General features: G+C 46.8%; 1 protein-coding gene across 1 annotated transcript; it reads right to left on the reverse strand.

Moving 5' to 3' along the window:
* Positions 1–17,971: 17,971 nt before the first annotated feature.
* On the reverse strand, positions 17,972–18,895 carry LOC309550336 (vomeronasal type-2 receptor 26-like; the record flags this gene model as incomplete). The annotated part of the gene is made up of 1 exon (XM_082250733.1): positions 17,972–18,895. One exon carries the CDS (start codon positions 18,893–18,895, stop codon positions 17,972–17,974), a length of 924 nt encoding a protein of 307 aa, XP_082106859.1.
* Positions 18,896–19,170: the final 275 nt, after the last annotated feature.

Consider the following 19,170-nt stretch of genomic DNA (forward strand, 5'->3'; position numbering starts at 1 on the left):
ATAAGTCGCGGTAAGCCCAACACTCACCTAGGGATGACTGCCTTAAGAAGGCACCTGAACTTGCATCACCGAGCCCAGTGGGAGCAGCACCGTCAGAACCCACAAAGCCACACTCCAGGCTCTCACCGTCCGGCCTCTTCTCCTTCTCCTCTCTCCTCACAATTGTTCTCCACTACACATTCCATCATGCCGTCCTCACGTTGTTCTGGAAAAAGGCAGGCTTCCGAGGCCCAAATGTTGGAGCGTAAAAAAAATGATGACGTCGGATAACCCTCTTGCCCAACCAAAGTTGTCCGCCAACTACTGCCATATCAACTGATGGACTCTGAGGACTTTTGGAAATTTGTGGCCATTGGAACTCCACAAAGGAAGGTCCCAGGCAGGAAATATTTCTCGCAGAAAGGCATTCCAGAGCTGTATGGCCATGTTCAGCGGCAAGTGAATATATCTCTGGCACACAGTGTTGGTGCCAAGATACATCTGACCACAGACATATGGTCTCGCAAACACAGGCAGGGAAGGTATATCACTTTTACAGCCCACTGGGTGAACCTTCTGATGGCCGTCAAGCATGTAACTCATAGCACCCTTGTAGATTTGGTTGTACCACCACAGATTGCATGCAGGCCTGCCTTTTCTCCTCCTCCTCCTCCATCCTCCCTCTCTCAGCTGACTCCTCCTTTTCCGCTGCTACCGTCTCTTCCGCTGCGCTGCCCAAGATCCCCAGAACCTATTTCACATGCCAGGTGAGACATTGCCATGCTGTGCTGCGTCTGTTGTGCCTGGAAGCCAAGAGCCACACTGGTCCTGCACTCCTTTTAGCTTTGCGTTCACAGGCAGATCAGTGGCTAACACTGCTCAATTTGACAGTTGGTAAAGTTGTGTGCAACAACGGTGCCAATCTGATGAGCGCGCTGAAACAGGGCAAAATAACACACGTGCCATGCATGGCACACGTCCTGAACTTGGTCGTGCAGCGATTCGTTGCCAAATGCCCTGGGGACCAGGACGTCTTGCGGCAGGCCAGGAAATTATCGGGCCATTTCAGAAGATCTTACATAGCCATGGCTCGCCTTGCTGACATTCAGCCGTGACACAACCTGCCCATCAGGCGTCTTATTTGTGACTGCCCGACGCGATGGAACTCAACGTTGCATATGCTTGATAGGCTGCTCCAGCAGAAACGTGCAGTTAACGACTACCTGTGCGAACTCTGCGGCAGGACAGTTTCTGGGAAGCTTGGGTTTTTTTCACCTCGCAAATGGCTGTTCATTCTGTGGCCATTCGATGAGATCACCAAACTGGTCAGTCACGGCCAGGGCGCCATCAGTGACATCGTACCTTACGCCTTCTTTCTGGAGCGTGCGTTGCGTCGTATCATTGATCAAGCCATCGAGGAGCAGGAGCAGGAAGATGAGGAAGTCACAATGTTGGATGAATTCCCAGAGGGTGCTACTCCATCTGAGACAAGTCAACAACAGGAGTCTGAAGAGGAGTCAGAGGAGGATGGTGCCGGGGGGGATGAGGAGGAGCAAGAAGAGCATGCTTTAAACCTTTCTGGGATCCCTGCTGTTATCAGTGGATGGGGGGGAGGAGAACGAGGACGACATTATCCTGGATGATGAGCTGGAAGCAGGCCACTACACCGCTTCCAGTTTAGTGCAAATGGGGGCCTTCATGCTCCAGTGTTTTAAGGGGGACCCCCGTATAAAAAGCATAAAGGCCAAGGACCAGTACTGAGTGGCAACGTATTTAGACTCCCAATACAAAGAAAAAATGGCGGAAATGTTACCACAATCACAGAGGGCGGTCAGAATGCAGCACCTCCAGGCCTTGCTGTGGGAAATGCTGCATTCTGCTTTTGCATGCGCTGGCAGAGGAATTTCCAGTCACAGAGAGACAGATGTGGGTAGCAATTCAACAGCGCCTGAAAGAAGAGGGCAGTTTGAAGATGTCTTGGTCACTTCAGATATGAGATCCTTCTTTCAGCCGAACCATCGACAGATGTACTCTGGATCCAGCATCAGGGAACGCCTACAACGACAGGTGTCCGACTACATTGGGTTAACGGCAGATGTGGACGCTCTGAAGAGTGATGAACCCCTGGACTACTGGGTGGGCAGGCTTGACCTCTGGCCAGAGCTTGCACAATTTGCAATGGAACTGTTGGATTTCCCCCTGTCCAGTGTCCAGTCCGAAAGGACGTTCAGCGCAGCAGGGGGGATCGTGACCGATAAGCGCACTCGCCTAGCTCATGACAGTGTAGACTACCTCACATTTATAAAAATGAATGAGGCATGGATCTCTGAGGAATTCAACACATGTGACCAGTAGACCATGTTTCATTGAAATTCCTCATGACAGGCCACAAATATCCGCCAGACCACCATCCACCCACAACAATTTCTAGTCCTTGTCTTCGCTAAATACAGCGGCATAAAAGGCATTTCATGTCCATGGAATGCCAAATTTTTGAGGCCTTTCATGGCCAACAATTTTTTTTTCTGTGAATGCCTAATGTACCTCCAGCCACCAAATACTACGTTCTTAGCTTTCAGGTAAACCCATGTGGTCTAATTTTTGGGGTCTATACTGGCGACACTTATTTCTTTATCCTGTGTGTCACAAGTTAGCCTATAATTTTGTCTGTATATTCTTACCTCCTTGCTGCAGTGCTTCTGTCTTGCTTCCCTTCACATGTGGTGTTTGGGCTTCTATGGGCGTCGCTTGCTCCACTGCGGGTTATATCCTGTTCCTGTCAATTACTTCCTGGGTCACCTCCCTGTTTGCTTCCCTATATATACAAATGCTCAGTGCACTGTTCCTTGCTTGGGCAACTTCGCTGTTCTCTGAGCTCCCATCTGTGTATCCCTTGGCTATTGTATCTGATCTCCTGTGTACCGACCCGGCTTTGTTTCTCCGTCTACGTTTGTCTGCTGCCTGTCCTGACCTCGGCTTGTCTCTTGGATCTCCTCATAGTCTCCTGTTTACCCTGCACACGCCAGCGGTCTCCACATTCTCAGCTGGGCCTACCTGGGGGCTGCGACCTGGTTCCAGTCTGCTGCAAGTCCATCCCCACCATCAGGGGCCCTGGTGAAGAAGCAGGCTGGGGCTTAGACTCCGCGCCCTGGGGAATCCTGAGCTGGGGATCTATAAGGGCTCACTACCACAGACCCCTTGACACTGTGAATGCCTAATGAACCTTCAGCCACAGAATACTACGTTCTTAGCTGTAAGGTAAACCCATGTGGGCTAATTTTTGTTTCCTATACTGGCCGACACTTACTTCTGAATCCTGTAAATGCCTAATGAACCTTCAGCCACAGAATACTACGTTCTTATCTGTCAGGTAAACCCATGTGGGCTAATTTTTGGGGCCTATACTGGCCACACTTACTTCTGTATCCTGTGAATGCCTAATGAACCTTTAGCCACAGAATGCTACATTATTAGCTGTCGGGTAAACCCATGTGGGCTAATTTTTGGGGCCTATACTGGCCGACACTTACTTCTGTATCCTGTGAATGCCTAATGAACCTTCAGCCATAGAATACTACGTTCTTAGCTGTCATGTAAACGCATGTGGGCTAATTTTGGGGGCCTGGAATGGCATACACTTCTGTATCCTGTGAATAAATGAAAAATAAAGTGGCGCTGATAAATTTAGTAAAGCTGCTACCAAGATGTGATGCTGAAAAGTGTGTATAAATTATTTGGTGCGCTAAACTGAATAAATAGATGTGCCACTAATACAATAGTGCAAATATGGTTGAAACATATGAAAAGGACAAGAGTCCAAAAATATATATTTAAAAGTCCATTCAAGTGCAATACCGTGCAAAAATGAACCACCTAATGTCTGTCACTTAAATATAAATATAATAATCCAAAGTGCAAATAAAATTGGAACATATATGAAAGAACAAAAGTCCAAAAAAGTTTAAAAGTCCATTCCGGTGCAATAACGTGCAAAAAATGAACCACCAAATTTCTGTGACTTGAATGTTGATATAATGTAACTCAATTCAACAAATGTGATATCCACGTGAGACGATCCCCACCACCAAGAGGTTATACTTCTTACCAGATGGATATATTAGTAACGTGAGTAGATAATATAGAATGCCAACCAAATTTCCCTGCACCTTCACCCGACGTGTGAGCACACAAAGGCCGCGCACCAGATGTAAGATGAACACGGCATAGGGAATAAAGTTCTCCTCACTCCAGATCTGGCTGTTGGCTGTTATATCGATCCTAACACTGATGAATGGATGGTGTCCTGTCCCTTTATTTACTCCGCATAAGGCATATGTAAAAGATTCAAATGGACCAGCAATAGTGCATTACCCCCAGTTTTACGGGCATGTGGCAGAATTGAGTCTTGAGCAGTCCCTCGTCCGGCTGCAGCACGGACTAGCGGGATGACGCGAATGACGGCGCGACACGCCTCCTCACCGACGCGTTTCCTCTGACGAGACTTCCACCGAGATAGGAGGGACGTGCGCGCCATCATACTCGTCTATAAATACCTCCTAAATTGGATCAATGCTTCCGGTGTCTGCAGAGAACTACAGGAAGTGTTTCAGTCGGTATAAAAACCGGTGGCATATCTTTAAAATCATATATTAAGAACAATACAAATATTTTAATAATCATAAAGTAATATTAAAATACTATTAAAACCAATAACAAATGGCTCTTCCTTAAATAAGTATATCGTATCTTCTTAAACTTCACGACACCGGAAGTATCATTCCTAAATGTTTGCCTACGGAGAAGTGGGCCTATCGAAAATGTTTGCCTATCCTGTGAATGCCTAATGTACCTTCAGCCACATAATACAATGTTCTTAGCTGTCAGGTAAATGCATGTGAGCTAATTTTTGGGGCCTATTGTGGCTGACACTTACTTCTGTATCCTGTGAATGCCTAATGTATCTTCAGCCACAGAATACAACGTTCTTAGCTGTCAGGTAAACCCATGTGGACTAATTTTTGGGGCCTTTTATGGCCGACACTTACTTATTTATCCTGTGAATGCCTAATGTACAGATGTGGGAGTAGAGACAAGGGGGGTGCCGCAGCTGCAGGAAAGGTGCGAGGGCCACATGAAATGGCCTGGGGGGGCCACATTTGGCCCGCGGGCCTTGTGTTTGACACCTGTGCTTTAGAAGACCATGAGGTGAAGGCCGAGATTTTGAAGGGTTGTTATTAGTATTTTAAGTAGTATATGTGTGAGCCAATGTGACAAGTTTTTGCCACACTTTGACTGATGCTGACATTGGTGGAGAGTTAAACGAACTGGATAGGGGCCCCTAAGTGCACACCAGGTAGCCATGGCAGTAAAGATTGTCTAGGAGTGTAAGAGGACTCTATGGTACCCCATAGTGGGCCTGGAGCAGGTAGGAACCAATCTTTAATTAGTGTAAGGAGATAGTAGTCATGAAAATCAACATATTTCGTTCCTCCCATGAAGCTATGTTTGATTAGTTTGTTGTGTGCGCATCTAGGTATTTTCCCTTGCCACATAAAGCTAGATAAAATAGATTGTAAGGATTTAAAGTAGCTAGTTGGGATTGGGATAGGGAGCATCCTAAAGAGATATAAGAGCTGGGGAAGATGTATCATTTTAAATGCAGCAAGTCTTCCTGCCCAGGAGAATTTGTGTTTTGCTAATTTACTTAGATCCTGTTTGTAATTTAGTACAAAAGAGTATATAGTTAGTTTGAAAAGGGTTCCTGGTTGACCTCGTCAGTTAAATACCAAGGTAAGATATAAGTACTAGTTTTGGCCCATGTATATGGGAATTGTTGCTGAAGTAAGTTTCTAGTGGCACCATCTAGCACCATCTCTCGAATAAAAAATCTTTGAAGCTGGTGTCCCAAAAAAACATAGAGGAATGGTGTTCCTCCTGACCTTTCTGTTTAACTGCAGTGCTGCTGTGGAAGAGCGCCACTTGCAGTGGAGAAAGTAGACTGCACCTACCTACAAGTAAATCTGTGCTTTTCACCTGCACCTAAACTACAGGGTCTAAATGCCCAGTGTTAATGAAAAAAAATCTGATGGACTGAGATGTCCCGTTAATAACATTTACCCTAATTTTAACCCTTTGTTGTTTTCTTGATTAGTTTTAGTCTCAGTCCAAGTATGCAACATTTTTTTTTTTAATATTCATATTCCACTATTCCACTATTTATTGTTAACATGCTTACTTTTTGGTTTTCAAAGTTTTGTGTTACGTGCATGTTCCCCACATTTCTTGACATGCCTCCACCTTTTCTTACGTCTATATTTTCTCTTTGTGCTTTAAGCAATAATTTTGCAAATACTCCAAAGTATCAATACTACCAATGCTGCCATGATGTACTGTATACGTGACTTAACATAATTTAAAGGTGAAGTTTCGTTGTTGTGAATACAGCACCAGTGACATAACGTACTTTTTTTTTTAAAATCAGGCAAAAACTTTATTAAAGATTTCAAGCAAAACAAAAACACAAAAAACAGAAATACAGAGTCCAGAACACGTACAATACTCAAGTACATGAAAAAGCCCACAGTGATAGCATATGCGGTTTCCAGCAAACATCCCCATAATCAACAGGAAAATGGACAAAAATCCGTCCCAATCGTCCCCACACCCCCACCAGACACATCATACATAAACAGGGCAAACACCGACCTCCCGTGCAACAATAGTCTTCAGGCCTCACCTCACCCCCGCCAGTAGATCATTAAGGACCAGCTCCACCGGGGCAAGACCCGGCACAGTCAGCCAGGGAGTCCACAGGCGATCAAATTTACCTGCGCTGCCCCTATGTTGATATATGTACTTTTCTAATCTGAGTGTGTCACCCATAGCCGCAACCCATTCCTTAACCAGTGGGGCCCCTGGCGAAATCCATCGCCTCAGTATCAGTTTCCTCGCCTGAAACAGAGCTCGCCCAATGGCCTGCAGAGCCAGTTCAGGGGCCTGGACTCCACCAAGAATACCCAACAGGCAAACCTTAGGGTCCTCCGGTATCGTAACCCCGAAGGCCCCCGAGAGTGTTGTGAGTACACCCTTCCAATAGACATGAAGCTTGGGGCAAGAAGAGGCATTAAGTCTCTGTGGACCCGCATACAGCGACCACAAGTGGGAGAATCTCTTCTCCCCATCCTAAACAGCCGGGCCGGTGTGTAGTGAGTCCTGTACAAAATGTAGAGTTGAGACAATCTCTGAGCCACATTCAGAGAGCTCAGCTGCACAGCCTGTAGAGCCTCCTCCCATTGTTCATCTTCAAATACCCCCACATCCGCCTCCCACCGGGGAACCACTCGAAGGGGGTGCCGATCCATGAAGGAGCTCATCAGGAGGGAATAGCAATGGGAAATAAAACCCTTAAAATCAGAAACAGTGGACATAAAATGAAATATTGGGGCGGGAAAGTGAGTCCAAAGATCATCCCCCCCTGGGCCTTAACGGCATGTGCCAGCTGTACATAATAAAAATGCATGGACTGGGGGAGACGAAATTCCTCCTGAAGTGCAGCAAAAGACCTGAGCACCCCACCGTGGAATATATGAGTCATATGAGAGATGCCATGTCCCAGCCACTTAGCCCCATACGGCAGTCCAGCCAACTCAGGGTATCTGGCATTCTTCCAGATGGGGCTATAGTCCGTATATCCCATTACCTGCTGCAGCTGACGAGCCTTGTTCCAGGTTTTTCGCATAAGGACATAGGTTGGATAGCTTTTACTAGACCTCCGAAACCACAAGGACTCCAACTGTGCCGCCATATCTCCCCTGCCCACAATGTGGGCTAGAAGACACACAATCGACCCCTCACCCTTCTCACTCATGGCCCGTGCACAGAGATGTATAGTAACGAAGTAGAACTACTTAAGTACTGTACTTAAATACCAAAATGCGGTATCTGTACTTTCCTAGAGTAGAATTTTTTTCTCCAACTTCTACTTTTACTTCACTACATTTTTTCGATGATTTCGATACTTCTACTCAAGTATTTTTTTTTGTGCTGCATAGTTACTCGTTACTTTTAAAAAAATTACCACTGCCAGAACAGTAGATGACAGGTTGCATAAAGCTCAAAAAAATGTGTATAATGTCATTTGTAAATCAGCGCATACGAAAATAAAGGCTGTGTATAATAAAAGCTGCTATACCAAATCTTTCCAATAAAAAGAAAATATGAAACAAACAAATAAATGGTGCTACAGCGCTTAAAGTGCATCAAGAAACTACTAACAAACACAGGTTAATCATTTGAATAAATCATTTGAAATAATAAAAACAATATGATGTTCATACTTTTGACTTCTTTCTTTAATAACTACATAACACAGTACTTGTACTTCTACTTTCAGTACTTGAGTAGAATTTTTTTTTTCAAAACTACTGGTACTTTTTACTTTTAGTACTTAAGTAGCAAATTTTTTGAAAAAACTACTTGCAATACTTAAGTAAAAAAAATGTTGAATACTTTAGTACTTCTACTTAAGTAACTTTTTCTGCGAGCACTTCCACTTCTACTCAAGTAATTTTTTGATCGAGCACTTGTACTTTTACTCAAGTAGAAATTTTGAGTACTTTATACAAGTCTGCCCGTGCAATATGCTGAAGTTGGGAGGCTAAGTAGTACAACCAGGGATTTGGAACCGCTAGACCCCCAAGCTCCTTAGGTCGCTGAAGGTGTTCTAACTTTATACGAGGGCTCTTACTCAGCCACAGAAAGGATCTAAAAATGGTATTAATAATTTGAAATAGTCGTAGGGGGACCACGACCTGGGAGTTGTGAGGGGCGTAGAGCAGTTGGGGCATGAGAATCATTTTTATGAGGTTGGCCCTGCCCACCAGTGACATGCGTAACCTAGACCAGATCTTTATCTTATCCCTGAATCGGGCGAGGAGGGGAGTTAGGTTAAGACGGGCATAGTCCAAGGGCTGTGGAGTCACCTGCAACCCCAAATAACGGAACTCAGTTGATACAGGAATTCCCGTCACCCCCACTTCCTGGGAACCCTGGGGATCATCAAGCAGCATCAAGGAGGACTTGGACCAATTAATAAGCAGGCCCAAAAACGAGCCAAATGTAGTAATAACCTCCATAGCTTCCTTCAGAGAACCAGAGGTATCACCCAACAGAAGCATGGTGTCATCCGCGTATAGCATGATCTTTTCCTCCAAGGTGCCGTATCGAAATCCTACTATGTTCTGATTGTACCTAATCAGAGCAGCTAGAGGCTCTATCGCCAGGGCAAAGATTAAAGGGGACAGGGGGCACCCCTGCCTAGTTCCCCTAAACAGAGAGAAGGGACGGGACACCCTACCACCCTCTCTGATAGCGGCCACCGGGGCCTGGTACAACAGCTTTACCCAGGAAATAAAATGCTCACCAAAGCCAAACTTGGACATAACTACCCACAAGTAGTCCCACTCCACACTGTCAAACGCTTTTTGCGCGTCTAGTGAGAGCAATGCCCTACTGCCCCCATTGTCCGCCGGGGATTGTAAATTCAGGAATAAGCGGCGCAGGTTAATGGACGTCAACTTGTGCGGCATAAAGCCCGATTGATCAGCATGTACAATGGAAGCAACTACCCGGTTGAGTCGTAATGCAAGAGCCTTCGCCAGGATTTTAATGTCGCTCTGCAGGAGCGAGATAGGGCGGTAGGACCCAGGGTCCAGACCGTCCTTCCCCGGCTCCAAAAGGAGGACAACATTAGCCTTACACATAGAGGGTGGCAACCTCATAGTCTGTTTGGCCTCCAAAAAGACCTCCAGAAGATGCGGCAGCGTCTCCTCCGCATACTCCTTATATACCTCCATTGGTATCCCATCCTCCCCCGGAGCCTTACAGTTAGGGAAGGAAGCTGACGCACACTGGAGCTCCTTCAGGGTCAGGGGAGCCTCCAATTCGGCTCTCTCCAAATCCGACAAACAGGGCAGGGAGATGGCATCCACATAGTCCGAGAGTTCCGCAGCAGTGTGTCCCGGTCTGGATTGGTACAGGGCAGCGTAGAATGACCTCAGCACCTCCATAACCTGATACGGGGTGTTCACGACCCGGCCCCCATCACTCATAAGTGCCCCAATGGACGGCGACGTTTGATGAGAGTGGGCAATCCTGGCCAACTGCCTGCCCGTGGATTCCCCCTCCTCATAGTAAGCCTGCCATTGAAAGAGGGGGGTGTCATGGCGCTCTTCTAATATCCCAAGGTGGTACAAGGAATGTGGGTGGATGGGAGGGGGGGGTTATGGGGCTGCGTGGGGGGGGGGACAAAGTTTGGTACTGTAGGGAAGCTATAGTCCGCGGCAGCCGGCTGAAGCGTGGAGAAGCCCTGAGAGATGCAAGAAAGGAGAGAGCGGCGCCAGCTTAGTATAGTACAAGTTTATTTAACACTGTTAAAATTGGTGACTCACTGTCCGAGGTTGGGTGAGACCGGTACACAAAGACTGTTAGGGTCATCCATCTTCCTCTTCCAGGATAGTGGTCATAGGAGAAGGTGGTGAGGTTCCAGAGGTATAGCCGAGCCGCTGTGGGGCTGCTAGTTGTCACTGGCCGCGGCGGAGCATGCACAACAGGGCTCCGGCTGCCGACTTCTGATCCCTGATGACATCACTTCCTGGCAGGAGAAAAATAGGGGTTGCACGCGTTCAGAGCATCCGTGCTCCTTCGTCAGGCGATCTCCTCGCCTGACGAAGGAGCACGGATGCTCTGAACGCGTGCAACCCCTATTTTTCTCCTGCCAGGAAGTGATGTCATCAGGGATCAGAAGTCGGCAGCCGGAGCCCTGTTGTGCATGCTCCGCCGCGGCCAGTGACAACTAGCAGCCCCACAGCGGCTCGGCTATACCTCTGGAACCTCACCACCTTCTCCTATGACCACTATCCTGGAAGAGGAAGATGGATGACCCTAACAGTCTTTGTGTACCGGTCTCACCCAACCTCGGACAGTGAGTCACCAATTTTAACAGTGTTAAATAAACTTGTACTATACTAAGCTGGCGCCGCTCTCTCCTTTCCTGCCATTGAAAGAACCTCCTACTCTCAGCCCCAGAGGTATTAATACGAACCAGAGCCTCCTGAGCAGCCAGCCAACCCTCGCGGTTAGTCTCAGAAGGGTCCGCAATGTATCGGGCCTCCAACTGAGTCACCAAACCTTCAGCCTGCACCCCCATAGCCGCCGTGTTCCTCTTGATGGCCTGTACCTCCCCGATAAACAAACCCCTTAGATAGGCCTTGAAAGCTTCCCACTGTACACCCGCTCCCCCGCTACATTATGTATCTGCCAGAACTCCCGCACAGCCTCCCTAAGCCTATCATGGGACGGGAACAAGTGCAACCAGAAAGCATTAAGCTTCCACGGTGCCCTCTGTAGAGTAGCGGAGGGGCGCACAGCTAGGCACAGCACTAATGGCGAATGATCCGAGACACCCCTGGGGGCGTAATCAACCTTGTCAACATATCTAATAGCAGAAGAGGAGCAGAGGCACAGATCGATACGTGATAAAGAGGTGTGGGTTTTAGAAAAGCAGGAAAAGACCCTGGTCCCTGGATTGCGGAGCCGCCAGACGTCCGTCCAACCCAGTTCCTTAGCGAATCTCGCCAAGGCCGATCGTCCCATGCCCCCACTCCCCAGCGCAGAAGAATGTCGGTCCAACTGAGTGTCCAATACACAATTAAAGTCCCCCAGTACATAGACCGGGACCTCCGGGTGGCTCGTAAGATATGACACAAGCCGGCGAAGGACCTCACTATGAAACGGGGGAGGAATATAGATAAAGGCCAGGATACAGTGTATAGTATACAATTTACAGTAGATAAACACAAACCGTCCCTCACTGTCAACTAGACTATGGTGTTCCTGAAAGTCAAGGGACCGATGGATTAGCACACTCACCCCTCGGGAGTAGGAGGTGTGCGTGAAGTGGTATTCCCAGCCTGCCCAGGCATAATGTAACCAGGATCGCGACTCAGCATCTAAGTGGGTCTCTTGCAACGAACAGATGGCTGGAAAATGCCTGCGCAGGGCCGAGGAAACCATAGAGCGCTTAAGGGGGTCCCTCAGTCCCCTAACATTCCAGGAAATGACCGGGACAGTAGTCATGGTGGGCGGCAGAGCAGCATAAACTCTGATAGGACAAGGGCACCGATCAGCGGATATCGCACAAGGTAGGGTATGGGATAGGGATCATGGCTATCACTAGCTAGGCACATAAGAAAGGCACATTGCGGACTCCAACTCAAGGAGGTCAACAGGACCTTCCAACTAAACAGTGCAAAAAACAGAGCACCGGGCCGAGGGTGCCCCAACCAGCCACGCAGATTCCAACTGCCAGGGCCCTCGGACACCGGTGTTGCAGACATTGTCCCTGGGAAACACCCCAGCTCAGCTTCCCCTCCCACGCAGAGGACAACGGGTCCCATCCACACTGGCGAAGAAGCCAAATACTGTCCAAATGGGGATGAAAAAATTACCCCCCACAGAAAAATAAAAAGGGGGGGGGGGGAAACGAAGAGGGAGAAATGAGTCACAAGTACTTACAGGAACCCAAGTTTCTGCGGAATGGACAGAACCTTACAGCTCCAAACTAGCAAACAGAGGTTTGAGTCCCAACAGTCTCCAGGGTAGTAGCACCTGCAAAACAGGAGTAAATCAGGGGAAAAAAAAAAGGGGAGTTAACAGGAAGGAGAGAGGAAAAAAATCGCAGGTGCTTCCACATCCAGGCCAGGGGGAAATTCCCCCAAACAGCATTCACCGGGTCATCATCTCAGAAGGGAACCGGATAAGAAGCTTCAGGCAACACCATCTTCCGGAGGCGGCTGACGAGGACGAAGGGAATGCTCATTGTGGTCGATTCATGAAGAAGCTTCCGACGGATCCTCAAAGAAATGGTGTTGACCCCCAGCAATAATCCGGAGCTTCGCAGGGTACAGCATGGCATAGGTCCTCTGCACCTCAGCGGAGAAATCCGGGTAAAACGAGACCCGCACACCATTATACTGTATATCCCGCCGCTCTCTCGCCAGCCTCAGGATAGTCTCTTTGTCCCGATAATTAAGCAAGCGGGCAAGCATGGTCCTTGGCGGGCCCTCTCAACGGCATAGAGAGGGGAGAAGGCGTCCCCGCCAAAAGTTTCTTTGAGCCAAGAGTCCACAAAGTCCGTGGGGTCTCTCCCCTCCACTTTCTCAGGCAGACCCACAATGCGGACATTGTTCCGCCGAAGGCGGTTCTCTATATCCTCAGCCCGCTGTTCTAGGGCCCTGGTCATGCCAGCAGTATGGCGGGACTCCCTGGTCAGGGGGGGTAGCTGGTCCTCCAAGTCACTAACTCTCCCCTCCACAGCAGTAGTGCGCTCCCTGACCTTCTGGAGGTCCTGCCGAGGAAGGGACACAGCTTCCGTCAGGCCCCCAAATTGCTTTTTGAGGTGGTCTTCATTGGCGTTGCATCTATTAACTGCCCGCAGGATATCAGCAAGAGTAGGCTGCGCCTCCGCTTCCCCGTCACCCTGCTCCATCTCCTCCTCACCCTCATCAGCACAGTCCTCCACTCCAGGGCCGCTCCCACCCGTGCTGACTGGGCCAGGAGCACATGCTCTAGTACTGGCATCCGGAGGCTTCCCCTTCCCCACCGAGCCAGGGGATTTCTGTGCATAGTAGCGCATGTCACGCTGCGGCTCTTTGGGTGAATTTTTGGGGGGCTTGGTGGACTTACTGGCGGTGGCGGGCTTCTCGGAGCCTCTCGTCCGCTGTGGCAGGCCGTGCGCGGCGCCATCTTGAGGCCTAGACATCCCGGATTCCTCACGCAATTTGCGGTGGTGCATCGCCCGAAGACCAGCCGGAGAGATCACAGGCGTGTACCCGACGGTACAAGGATGCCGCCGAGACCCGGTAGGTGCCTTAGGAGACCGGGGAAAGGATCAATGTACGGATTCGAGCGGGAGCTCAGTGAGATGCGTCCTCTCACATGCCGTTCCTGGCCACGCCCCCGACATAACGTACTTTAATTGAAGTGTACCCCATGTCATGCTGGGTCCTTCTTACTGTAGAAACCTTCCCTCCACTGTATTAAAAATGAGTCATCACCAGCATTGGACTGCTGGTGACAGCTCATCTTACTATGCTGTTCTATGTGGCAACACCCAATAATGTCACCAAGGTCTAACACTTTCAGAAGTGTAGTCCATACCTTCTTTGCTGCATACATCTGTAGGGGTAGGGTAGTGAGGTGGTTGTCACAATCCCTCCTCATTGGGCACCAAGCAAAAGTCACATAAGAGGCCTACCTTGGGGTGGGTTCTCTTCCTGGTTATGCTAGGCACTTTGGATAGGGTCACTGCCTTACACATGGGGTACCTTTACTTGAAGAGACGATTAAACGCACGTCAATTCCCTTGATGTTAATATACAACACTATAGTCACTGTTGCATTTAATAAGGACACAAAAGGGCCAATGTCGTCTCCACCTGTCCAGCATTTTTCTCCTACCTCACTCCCAGTAACGGAATAGGGTCCCGCTGTGCACCTAGTGCAGACACCATGCATGCACTTCAATAACTCTTCCTCTTCTGTTCCTGAGGACAGGCTGAGGACCACTGCGATGCTGATCTGCTCCTGTTCCTATGGGAGACGAACCTCCTCATGGAGGGTGCCAACAACAAATTCTCCTGAAAAAGGCTATCACCTCCTGTCATATATACATGCTTATGACTGGCTGCTGGAGAAACCTTTATTACCCTTGGCAGTCACTTGTATCTTCACACTGTATTAATGCTTGTATTGCTGTCTTCATACTCTAATTTGTTTAGCTGATTCACACTGTAAAGTATGTGTGCCAGTTACTTGCATTACACCCCTTTAGTAACTTCAGACCAGGCAAAGACAAAGTTTCAAAAGCTTTACTTAGACAACTTGGCATCATAATCAAGCAAAGGCAACAATATTTCCCTTAACTAGCCCCTGACTCAGGCTTGTGGCTATCCCAGCATACCTGAACCGGATAGAGTCTATAATTGGCTACGTCCATGATGGTAGTGTCCAAGATTGGCATCTCCAGGGCAGACTGCAGGTCCAAGCAATCCCCCTAGGCTGTAGAAGAATCCTGAATCCAAAGGTTCATTAGCTGGCATTCTGGTCTCAGCATATTTAAGCAGGCTAGCAGGACAGACTCTGGCAATGGTACCATGAACAAAGCAATGAACAGCAAAGAGCAGCAACCACTCATGCCCCCTCGGGTCCCAACCTCTGTCCCTTTATTCATACACAGAACTAGTAGGTTAGACCTAAAAAAGCCTGCTAACAAAGAGCCAGGAATTACAGTGAAGACTACCCCTTGTGACTAGGGCAAACTGTAACCGCCTACACACCCAATAGTGGTGATCCTCTGGTGCTGCCGGGTTACGATCAGCAAATGCTCCTCTTTCTCCATTTTTACCTATTCACAGTAGTATTCTTTCCCAGAATACAGAGTGATCTGTAATTGGGGAAGACAAGTCCAGTCTTTCATCTACCCCTCCCCCAAGCACATAGCGTTTTGTATTCTCAGAAAGAATACTATGAGTTCTTCTAAATAAACAAGAGAGAAGGAATGAGAGTACAATGCTTGCCAGTTGTTGTGAGAAGTATCCTTCATCAGTAGAGGCAAGCAAGCCAAAAAGGAGCTGCCAGCAGGACATTGGCTACACTTCATCAGAAGTTATGTCTCTGATGCTGTATCCACAAGAAAATGTTTGGAGTAGAAGTCTGGTCAAAATTGAAATACATTTAAACTGACTTCCACCCCCATTCTAAAGCCTTATATGAATTACCCTGTAAAGGAGAGATGTGTATACTTACCCAATGTAAGGGCTCTCCGATCTGGTCGTGTGATTGGCTTTGAGTGTGGGATTCAGGGGAGAAGAAAGATCAGTGACAATGGCTGGAGAGCTTGAGCAGTGATGTCACCCATAGGCTACTGTAGCGGCCCCTTTGGCATCGAGTAAATAACGAGAGGAGAGCTTTTGACGGGTGCAGTACTTTTATTCTTTTGCATCAAAGGTGTGCAGGAGGGTTGAACACCACCAACGTTAATCTCTTTAACACCTTGAGCACCGTAAACCATAAGCACCATGAGCACCGTGAAAACTGTAAAACGACATACATTTGTTTACAGTGATCACCAAAAAGGGGGTTACAAGGTTAATTACAAAATGTGAAGATACAAGGTGGATTTCAGTTGTCTGCACACATATCTAAATTACATTAAACATCTAAGGAAACATGACTACATGTAAAATGATTTGAATTATCTATAGCATATTTTAACTAACAGCATGGACACAATTTATGTATAAGAACATATATACTTTTATATATAATGCACTTATACTGTGTACCTCACTCCGCTTGCCAAGGGGTGCAACTTTAAACCTTTGAGATCCTCCATAGCAATCTCCCTTCCATCAGGTGCTGCTGACATGCTTTACATATGAATTCTGTCACGAAAAAACTTTTATCTCAGAGCTAGAGGAAGGAGGAGTGGTCTAGGGATCCTGCTGATTAAAACATTCCCCAGGGAAACAAGAGGAAGGCAGAAAGGTTCCACCTGGCAGTTAGTGCTGAACAAAGATTTAAAGTGATAAGCGGACAGTTACAGCTACTATGGGGCATCTGTTGTCCACTGTCCATTCTATTGACAGTATACAATCTAAATACATTTTTTCTTTTTTTTTCTTTCTTATAAGTGATCACATGACCTATGCTTTCCGCTGCATAAGGGCCTTCGAGAGGAGGGGGTGCAGACTTCTTATAATGATAAGGGGGGGTTGAACGGAACATCTAGTGTAAAATGCAGAGACATAAATGCACTATAAAGTTCTGGGCAGGGGTGAGTCAGTAAAAGAGAGAGAGAGAGACAGCAGTACACTGGTTTTCCCTGTGAAGAGCTGTTGCAAGGGGCAATTTTCAGCAGGAGGCAGAGAAACAGTAGTACTCTTATTTTCCCAGTGAAGAGGTGTGTGTGTGTGTATGTGTGTGTATGTGTGTGTGTGTGTGTGTGTGTGTGTGTGTGTGTGTGTGTGTGTGTGTGTGTGTGTGTGTGTGTGTGTGAGGGGGGGTTCAGCAGGAGTTAGAGAAACAGCAGCACACTTATCCTCTAAGTGAAGAGTTGTTCAGAGGGACTGTGCTGTGTCATCAGAAGTCTGACCACTGGAGCGCAGGCAGGCTATGGTCCCATATAGAATGCGAACATGACACATGTACATGAGCACTGAGGGGGAATCGATGACTAAATTGTCATGTTGGCGATATGATCCTCCTATGATATACTGATACCCTTTTGGTGGTGACCCTCTGGCTCCTCTGCAGATGCACACTTACCTGGTGGTGGCTCCGGGGTAAGAGCAGTTTTTCAGATGATTTGTTGTAATTTTGATGCAATATAATTTGTTTATGTATGATATATCACCAAGGGGATATACAGTATACTTCCAATACATTTGGCAATCTATCCACAATTCCATACCAGCTGAGCTATTACTACTATTGGAGCTTCACGGATGAGTTTTATACCCATGATAAACGCCTTATTCATTCATCATTGAGGTGAGCGGCCACTGCACTCAATGGTGGATTCTGTGTTGGGATTTTCACATCAGTGACACTGTTTGATTGATCAGTAATATCATATTTTGGATCACTATTTTTGCTTCATTAGCAATTATATTTTTCTGCACACTCACATGGACTTTTTTATCGACTTCTATATATTAATCACTATTTAATAAATATTTTAACAAGTGTGTTACGTCATTTCAATATGATTGTTTTTTACACATTAATTATTGGAATTAGCGCCGGTTTATAGTTTTCAGTTTTCATTGGTATGTGGAGACACTACAGAAATTGGCAGCTTTTTCATATTTTTATCACCTATATATTTTATATTTAATTACCATTTACATTTACTTCGCTGGTAGCCCATTGGTTATTTGCTTTTACATATTTTTATTTGTGTTTTTCTTTGAACTACAGTTGCTTTCACATTCAGCTCTGGTCTCATCAGAATGATGAAACATTTGGGAATGAATATACAACCCAGGAGTCCAGCACTGGAGGACAAGATGGCGAAGACCTCCACAGCCACCATGTATCTCCCTTTGGTGCTGAGATAAGCTGGGATGAAGGAGATCCAAACACTACAGAAGACCAGAATGCTGAATGTGATGTACTGAGCTTCATTGAATGTGTCTGGAAGTTTCCTGGCTAAAAATGCTACAATAAAGCTGAATACAGCCAGACCTCCCATGTATCCAACCACAATGTAGAAAGCAGTGACAGATCCCTCATTACAATGTAATATTATCTTCCCCATCTCCACTTGGGTGTTATACTCTGGGAATGGTGGGGAAAAGACCAACCAGAAGACACAGATCACAAGCTGCCCAGAAGAGCAGATCATCAGGAGGAGAACTGGGAATTGTTTCCTCAGCCATTTGTTTAGTTTACTGATAGGTCTGGTAACATTGAATGCCGAAACAACGGTAACAGTTTTAGCCAAAACTGAGGAAACGGCAACAGAAAAAGTCATCCCAAAAACAACTTGCCGGAGAAAACAGGACATCTTTGAGGGGCGTCCGATGAACAGCAGAGGACAAAGAAAAGACACTATGAGTGATATCAGAAGGATGAAACTAAAGGTCCTATTATTGGCTTTTACTATTGGAGTGTCTTTGTATTTAACAAATATCCCAAAAATGATAATAGTCCCAAAACAGAACAACAGAGCCATAAGCACAAGGGAAATTCCCAATGTATCTCCATAGGACAGGAAATCAGTTGTTCTTTGTATACAGGCATCTCTTCTCTCATTGGGCCATTGATCCTCGGGACACTTATAACATCTTTCCATGTCTGAAAGAGAAAAAAAAAGGTTCTTATGTCAAAGCTCAGCTTCAAGAGGTGACTATTTGACTGAAATTGTTACTACTTCAAAGGCACAATGAACAATTACTGAAGAACACAAGTTATAGCTTTAAGTTGGATATTGCATTATACAGTAAATAACTACCTCCTTGGAGCCAGGATCAATAAGACCCCTTTCACGCTGAGGTGCTTTTCAGGTGTATTTGTGCTTAAAAAAGCGATTGAAAAGCTCACAAAATGTAATTTCCATTAAAATCAATG

The sequence above is a fragment of the Pelophylax lessonae genome (assembly GCF_965119305.1).
Source record: "Pelophylax lessonae genome assembly, chromosome: 3".
Taxonomy (NCBI): Eukaryota; Metazoa; Chordata; class Amphibia; order Anura; family Ranidae; genus Pelophylax; species Pelophylax lessonae.